General features: G+C 40.9%; 1 protein-coding gene across 1 annotated transcript in view; it reads left to right on the forward strand.

Annotated features, from left to right (window-relative positions):
* The first annotated feature begins 5619 nt into the window (after window positions 1-5619).
* fras1 (Fraser extracellular matrix complex subunit 1) overlaps window positions 5620-9047 on the forward strand; it is a 607084-nt gene continuing 603656 nt past the window's right edge. Inside the window, exon 1 of the mRNA XM_055161976.1 lies at window positions 5620-5844. Coding sequence (XP_055017951.1) covers window positions 5620-5844 — 225 coding nt within the window. The remainder of the gene's footprint in view (window positions 5845-9047) is intronic.

A 9047-nucleotide genomic window follows, 5' to 3' on the forward strand; every position in this document is an offset into this window, starting at 1 on the left:
ATTGTGGGGATATTTCATGGCAGCTGGTTTCACTTTGTGGAAACTGTCTGACCTCGCAGCATTAGGATTCGTTCGCTCGACAGTCGGCCGGTACTTTTTTATTTAATGAATCGCTGCTGTTTGGTCGTGACGTTTGTAATGCACCAGATCCTGTAGGAAGAAGAACAATAACGTCTTTCCCCCTTAATAAAATTCACCAAACATTCTCTTTGTTCCGGTTTTAAATCCTCGATCTCGGGAATCGTTGACAACACTGAATGTCTGACTCTTCACTGATTGGCTGGTGTCCGAACTCGCACTTCCAGGGTCTTTTTGCGAACCGTCGAGTGTTTTCTGATTCCTGATCTAGTCGCTGGAGAAAAATTGAGCAGACGCACGAGGTGGCACCAGTCTGGCTAATTTCCTGGTAAAGGACAAAATAATTAACAGGAGAAAGTGGGTGAGTGAGTGTGACATCATCACATTCTGCTCACACTGCAAAAACCCAAATCGAGACAAGATGAAGTTACATCACCTTAGAAACAAGCAGGTGACAGACGCCAACCAAAAAATGACATAGTGCAAAATAGTGAAAAATACAACTTTTGTACGTAGCACAAGAAACAAAATATAATGTTACTTGAAATAAGAAAAACACATATTTCATTGGCAGATCATTTTACTTTTACTTTACTCAAGTTGAATCGACTCAAAAATTCACATGTTTTTAATTTAACCTCTGAGACTGGAGCTTCTGTCTGATGTGCATTTTTTATTCTTGATATTTGGGATAAGTAGAACCGACTCAGAACTAAACTTTGTTTTAATACAGTAAGTAGTTTTTGCAAAAAATAATGTCCTCATAGAAGAACAATGGGTTGATCTTACAGTTTAACACAAATAGAACCATTAGACCTGCTGTTCACACTTATCAACTTTTTTAAAGTATATTAAAACTTTACTTAAGCAAATGTACCACTTAAATTAACTATTTACAGCTGTAAATTCTAGTGTCGTAGACGGGTATTAGTCTTGAGACCAGACTCGAGATCGCTTTTTTACGGTCTTGGTCTCGACTTGGACTCAAGTACATTTGGACTTGGTCTTGTCTCGGTCTTGAGGGGCTGTGGTCTCGGTCTTGTCTTGGTTTCGACCTTTAACCTTCACACTCTCCTCGGGGTCACATAGACCTGAAGAACTTTTTTTTTTCCCTCTCTCTTGGGGCGGGTCAATCAGACCCAAAAAATAATTTTCTCGCCTAGCGAGAATTTATTTGAAAATACAGTGATCCCTCGCTATATCGCGCTTCACGGAATTTTTTACAGTGTTTTTTTTACAGTGAATCCTGATTGGCTTAGGGGCGTTACTGTTGTCTAGAAGTGAAAAAGGTTTATATTGGTTTTCTTACACCCATGCCAACAGTTTTCGTTTCTGTACATTCTGCCAAATTTACGTTCGCAATTTTTCTCCGTGACAAAACCCACATGTCAAAGAAACGTTCTGTGCCGACAAAGAGGCCTCCAGACGCGCCAAAGAGGCCGCGGAAATGCTAACTACATAACGATGTTTTTTCGGAAAGACCCCTGCGCAGCCTCTAGAAAAAGACGCTACAGCGCAACGGAGTCAGGACGAAGAGGCGCAGCTGGAGGACTGGAAATACGCGAGTGACAATGTTTCCTACCTTGTATTCATCTATATAAAATAGTTTTACAACACCGTTCTTTTAAACGTTATTTGTAAGAAAACGTTAATATTTCTATTCTTTAACATGTTGGGCCTGTTTCATTCTCAGTTCAGTATTGAGTAAAAAATAAAGCTGACTATTTGCGGGTTATTTTTGGAACGTTCCCCGCGATAAAAGGGTTCACTGTACATTTTTCAAATTCCCGCCATTTTTCTTTCACTGAAATTGGTGCAATGTCATGACATCACCAGCATATGGTGCAGGCTTTGTCCCTCTGTGTGGCTCACAGGTCAAAGTTTTAAAAATGTGAATATTGTGGTGCCAGGAAACAAAAATGTAACGTGCTTTTATGAGGACGTAGGGTCTCAAGAGGTTAAGTCATTTTAACTGATAAATATTGTTTTGGTTGTGTAATATTCACAGTGGAATCGAGAGTTTAATTTGAATGATTTATCGAAGTGATCAAATCTGGAGTTATTTTGATTGTAGAATGAAAAATCTGTCTTGTAGGTGTAATTTGAACTTCTACAGACATGTTCTGAAGTGTCCCGGTGCGTCAGATGCCCTCCCAGTGTCTCCTGAGCTCTTCTCTGTGTCATTTAGTTTCGACTTCTACAAACATGTTCTGAAATGTGTGGGATTCTTGTATAAGTTTATGAGTTCAAGTGTCAGGCTTCGCTCAGATGTGAACGCTCCTGGAATGTGCTGCGTGACCTCAATCACACCTTTCACATAAACCAAAAAAAAAATGTATTTCTTTCCCCAGAATCTGGCAGTTCTGGTTTTAATAACGTACAAAACCCACTAATTGTGCAGTTTTGACTCTTGCAAACATCATATTTCCATTTCATCTCAATTGTTAATACTGAAAAAGAATTTAGGGCTGTATTTTTATATTTTAATTGAGATTTGCTGCTTTGACTCTATAAATTTTGTGTAACTAAAACCATTAAAAGTCTAAAAATTTTATTATAAATAGGACAAAATATAAATATAAGGTTCAGAGTGGGAAGAATCCGTGTATCAATCGTTCATTAATTTTTCAAAATAAAACCAAAAATAAAAATGAAAATACAACTGTTTTCTTCATTATTTGTCTCAAAAACCAAAAAAAAAAAAGATAACGATTAATTTTTTCAGTTTTCAATTTTGCGTTTAAATGAAAAATGGAAAAAAGGGATAACGGACAGAACCAGGACTAAACCAGGACTAAACCAGGACTAAACCAGGACTAAACCAGGACTAAACCAGGACTGAACCAGGACTGAACCAGGACTAAACCAGGACTAAACCAGGACTAAACCAGGACTGAACCAGGACTAAACCAGGACTAAACCAGAACTGAACCTGAACTGAACCAGGACTAAAATCTGGACTAAACCGTTTTCAGTCCTGGTTCTGGTCCCGGTCTCAGTTCAGGTCTCTCAGGTCTCAGTCCCGGTCTCAGTCCTGATCCTGTTCCCGGTTCAGTCCGACATCACAGTTTAAGTCCGGAAATGGAGAACAGTTTTTTATCAGTTTTTTCATTTTGGTTTTGGAGACAAATAATTAAGGAAATCGTTATTTTTGGTTTTATTTTGAAAAACGAATGACACACAGATTGTTTTTTTTTTTCAGTTTTGTTGTTTTCAGGTTTTTTTTTTTTAGATATTATTTTATGTTTTTGTGTCTTGTTTTTTATGTTTATTATTATATTTTGTTTAAAAGTTAAATTCTAAAAGTTTATAGGAAATTCAAAAATCCGTATTGACAGAGATTTTTATCTGTTTTAAAAAGTAAAAATAAAACTGAATCAGAAATTGTGGTTGATCCAAATGACAAATGTACAAAAATATATATATATATATATCCACCACCATATTTCCCATCTGTACCAAAAAATAAAGTTGAAATCACAAACATTTCCCGGAAAAATAATGATTTTGTCATTTTTTTTTTTTTTTTTTTTCATCATCATCTGTCTGGAGTAAACAGTTTGTGCCGGTGCCACCTGTCGTGCACACAGCTGTCAGGAGCAGCTCCGCCTGTCGCTGTGGAGACTGACAGGAGCTTCGAGCGCATCAAACCTTTTTTTACTTCAATTTTCAAACTAAAATGATAAAGTTAAAGCTCCTATATTAAACCAAACTAACTCCTGAGAGATTTAAGTCCAGTTCTAATGTCGTTTCCTCGTCAAAAAACAGACCTGGAGCTGTGAATCTGTGTGTCGTTCGTTCATTTATTTTTCAATATAAATCCAAAAATAAGAAAACAAAAAAAACAACAATTTTCTTCATTATTTGTCTCCAAAACCAAAATGAAAAAAACAGATAATGATTCGTTTTTTCAGTTTTTGATTTTGTGTTTAAGTGAAAAATGGAAAAAACTGATAACGGACGTTTCCCGTTTACATGACGTCCGTGACTGCGATGCCGAACTTTTACGCTGCATACGGACTGAACCAGGACTGATCCAGGACTGATCCAGGTCCGGGACCAGAGCAGGACGAGACCGAGACCAGAGCAGACCAGAGTGGGACCAGAGTGGACCAGAGCAGGACCAGAGCAGGACCAGACCGAGACCAGAGTGGGACCAGAGCAGGACCAGACCGAGACCAGAGTGGGACCAGAGCAGGACCAGACCGAGACCAGAGTGGGACCAGAGCAGGACTCCGAGCTTTGACTCCGAGCCTCCGCAGGGTCCAAGCCTCAGCTTCGAGCTCCGGCCTCTGGTCTCAGTCCCGGTCTGGTCCCGGTCTGGTCTCGGTCTCTGGTCCCGGCCTGGTCTCGGTCTCAGTCCCGTTCTGGTCCCAGTCTGTCCCGGTCTGGTCCTGGTCTGGTCTCTGTCTCAGTCCTGGTCTGGTCCTGGTCTGGTCCCAGTCTGGTCCCAGCCTGGTCCCGGCCTGGTCTTGGTCTCAGTCCTGGTCTGGTCCTGGTCTGGTCTCAGTCTTGGTCTGGTCCCGGGTTCAGTTCTGATCTCAGTCACGGTCTGGTCCTGGTCTTGTCCCAGTCTGGTCTCTGTCTCAGTTCCGGTCTGGTCTCGGTCTGGTCTCAGTCTCGGTCTGGTCCTGGTCTGGTTTGGTCTCAGTCTGGTCTGGTCTGGTCTGGTCTCAGGTCTGGTCTGGTCTGGTCTGGTCTGGTCTGGTCTGGTCTGGTCTGGTCTGGTCTGGTCTGGTCTGGTCTGGTCTGGTCTGGTCTGGTCTGGTCTGGTCTGGTCTGGTCTGGTCTGGTCTGGTCTGGTCTGGTCTGGTCTGGTCTCGGTCCTGGTCTGGTCTGGTCTGGTCTGGTCTGGTCTCGGTCTCAGTACTTTACATTTATTCAATCACAGGTGGTTTTACAGCTCAAAAACACCTCGAAAAACTCACATTCTGACTGTGAGCGGGGTCGCCTCTCCACAGATCTGACCTGTAACTGGGTCTGCTTTGGTCGCCGTGAAGATAGAAAGGTTTAATGCCACACTGCGGAACATTTTAGACAAAGTAATAACATCACCACTGAGAAAAAGAAGAAGAATTTGACGCATTTTCCACCAGAAAAGTCACACGACGCATGTTTCAAGTCTTGATTTGAGTGACAGAGCTTCAGACAGAGCAGTGCGTCCAGTTAGCGTCGCACCCCGAGAAAATCAGGGTGTTTTATTGTTAGTTTTGTCGAGTCATGATCCGGCAAAAGTGCAAATAAAATAAATGAACAAACGCCGTCGGAAACCGTTTAAACTCTGCCTATAAACTCATAATGATGATGATTTATTTTGATCCTCATTCCCCTCTCCACATGCGCCTGCCGCTCCTGCCCCCTGCCGCTCCTGCCGCTCCTGCCGCTCCTGCCGCTCCTGCCGCTCCTGCCGCTCCTGCCGCTCCTGCCGCTCCTGCCGCTCAGATTTATGCAGAGTGTTGTGACGAATGGGGGCAGGATCTCTGGATATTATCGATTCTTCTCTCGCTCGGAGCCGATCGTAAAACACTGTCATCCCAACCTATGATTAGTATCGATGGACTCCGGTGGAACGCTCCTCGCGGCCTCCTCGCCGCCTCCTCGCTCCTCGCTCCTCGCCGCCTCCTCGCCGCTCCTCGCTCCTCGCCGCCTCCTCGCTCCTCGCTCCTCGCCGCCTCCTCGCTCCTCGCTCGCTCCACGCCGCCTCCAAACGCGCGTCCATCTCCAACGCTCAGAAGATTCCGGATTAAACATGACGAGTCGAGTCGAGTTAGAACTAGGGATGGGCATTCGATGAAATTTTCTTAATCGATCGTCGGAAGAATTAACCATCGATTATCGATTAATCATTAACGTTTTTATATTAAAATGATCATCATTATTATTACTATCTGCACTAATCTGCATAAATAAATTCAACTTTACGACATATAAACATAACGACTCTAGATCCACATCAGCTGTTTGACATTATAATGTGTTTAATTCAGTTTTGTTCAAATCTCACAGAAACAAAACTTAAAACCACATCACTAATTTACATAAACTAAGTGAAGATAAAACTCCAGCTCTTGTGTCGCTGATGTGGTTCAACTTGTGTTGGATTAAAAGACATGACTCAGGTGAATACAGGTCAGTGTGACCAGATTTGTGTTTGTCAAAACCAGGACAGCGTACGGGGGGAGGGGGGCGGGGCCTCGTCATCCACATTGAGCGACTCTCACCTGGAAAAACTTTTTCCCACTGGACACAGAAACATATGTGCTGCTTTATCCACTGTGCACATGGACTCACACTTGTCCCAACGCAACGGAAAGTGTGGAATTTCTTGTACAAGTCATCGTTGCACATCGTTCGCATTTGCACTTCAGTACGTTGCAGACTGACCGACATGTACACACCTGTTTGGTCACGATACACACAGAAACCTACATTCAGTTTGTCGGTTAAAATGAACGTAATCGATGAAATTCTTAATGATCAATTATTGATTAATCGACTAATCATGCCCATCCCTAGTCAGAACTAGTTAAGTGTTGTTCCGATTCCATTTTTTTGGGGAAACTACGACTTTTTTGGACCTTTTCTAAAGGTTCGTTCATACCAAGACGTCAAAGTGTCCAGTTTCTGTGTAAAGTTGATGTGGACGCGCGACTAGATCGTCCTGCGTTTTCGCGGTGCGAATCTGGCGTCAACACGGCGTGTCTTGAGCGTTTTGGAGTCCAAGGCGTCAGCGTCAAGAAGTTGAAAATGCTGAACTTTTCGCGTCAGACTCGCAGCATCGACCAATCAGGGACGAGTATCCAGAGACGCAGCGACGTTATTATCAGGAAGAAAAACCCCAGAACCAGAACGAGAAACACAAACATGAACGAAGAATAAATATATACACCACAATCACCGAGGACTAAACCAGGACCGGACCAGGACTAAACAAGGACTAGACCGGGAGTAGACTGAGACTAGACCAAGACTAAACAAGGACTAGACCGAGACTGATCCAGTGTCATTAGTGGAGTATAAATATATATACGTCCCAGTCGTTGACTCGATCTCCTCCGCTGATGTTTTATGTCATAAAAGCACTAAAGTCTCTCAGTCTGGTCTGACATTGTTTCGGGAAAAGAGCGGAACCAGGCTCTTGTTTCCAGGGCAACGGACGCGCATCAAATATTTTTGTCCCGTTCGTCCACGGCGTCAAACACACGAGCGTCGCGGGCGTCTGAACTCAAATGTAAAGGCTCCAAATAGAAACGTCAAGGTGTTTTTTGACGCTTTGGTGTGAACGAACCTTAAGAAGACCCTCTTGTAAGATCATTAAAAATACTCCATACTTTTAATATTTTTATAGTTTAATCAATTTTAAATGCTAATCGTATTTTTTATGACACCATGCGGCCTTGTCCCAGTTCTTCTTCTTTTTTTTTCCGATATTATTATTATTTTTCAGACAAAAAATGTTCACAAGAACAATTAACCACATTGTTAACACAGGTCAACATATAACCGAAAAAAAATTAATAAAAATAAAAATAATAATAATAACAAGCCAATATACACATTCACATATTCACTAAACAATATTCACTAAACAATTATTTACTTACAATTAATCAGTGGCAGGTAAGTCCGAGATTTATATTCAGTGACCATATGTACTTAAAAAAAAAAAAAAGAAAGAAAGAAAGAAAAATGGGTAGAAAAAATAAATAATTAAACAAATAGATAAATAAGAATAAAATATAAATGAATTGATTAAAAATAAAATAAAGTCTTGAATAAAGTTCTGATTAAACTCAAGACGGAACTATTCAGGAAAGTTTCAGTTTTATCCCGTTTGACTATTTAGATTCGATCCCAGTTTTAGTATCGAGTAGTACCTGACTTTCAATTAGTGTTGTTCCGATACCGATCCAATACCGATACTTGGCCTTGGTGTACTCGTCGATACTGATACTAGTCCAATACTGTAGTGTGAAGAAGTACACTTGAGGTTACTAAATTTTGTTGAGTGTTGAGTTCAAATTAGTCAGGTCCTGGTTTGATTAGTACCGGTTTTGGGGGACACGATCCGATACCGAAACCGATACTTGGCCTTGGTGTACTCGCTGATACCATTACGAGTCCGATACCATAGTGTGAAGAAGTACAATTAGGCTACTTCATTTTGTTGAGTGTTGAGTTCAAACTAGTTCCTGGTTTGAACTGGGTCTTGGTTTAGACCGGTGTTGTTCTGATACCACTTTTTGGGTGATCCAATACCGATACTTGGCATTAGTATACTCACCGATACCGATACCAGTCCAGTACTGTAGTGTGAAGAAGTACACTTATGCTACTCAGTTTTTTTGAGTGTTGGGTTCGAACTAGTCAGGTTCTGATTTAGACCAGTGTTGTTCTGATTTTTTTATTTTTTTTTTATTAAACAAATTGTTCTGCCTCAGTTGATAAAAATAAATAAATAAATAGTTTTGACTTTATCTGTTTTGTCTACTGCAGCTACCGTAGCGGCCATATTGTTTTAGGCTTTTCAACTGTCAGTGTCAACTGCCAGTGTTTTTGTTTTAGCTGTTCTTGTCAGTTTTTTATTCCTGTGAACTGTTTTTGGGCCTATAGAAATATCTGTGTGTGAGTATTGTAACACCATAACATACTAACTCACTCTATGAGGCACTTTGAATTGTTTTATTTTTGAGATCCCTGATAAAATGTAATATGCTAGTAGCGTTAGCCTTTCTAAGGAGATTACTATTGATGTTAGCATGATGCTAATTGGCTGTTGTATAGATGTTTTTTGTGATGTTGTTGATATTGTTGTATATATTTTGAATTGTTGAGTTGCCCTATGTTGTTTTATATAGCTCTGATTATTCTTTGTTTGTTGAAATGTGAAGATAAAATTGTAATATGGATTTATTTTTTGTATGTTACAGTTTTACAGTCAACCTTCAGTAAATATCCAAAACAGCAAG

Source organism: Boleophthalmus pectinirostris, unplaced genomic scaffold (assembly GCF_026225935.1).
Source record: "Boleophthalmus pectinirostris isolate CB_2022bp ecotype Guang Dong unplaced genomic scaffold, ASM2622593v1 HiC_scaffold_4, whole genome shotgun sequence".
Taxonomy (NCBI): Eukaryota; Metazoa; Chordata; class Actinopteri; order Gobiiformes; family Gobiidae; genus Boleophthalmus; species Boleophthalmus pectinirostris.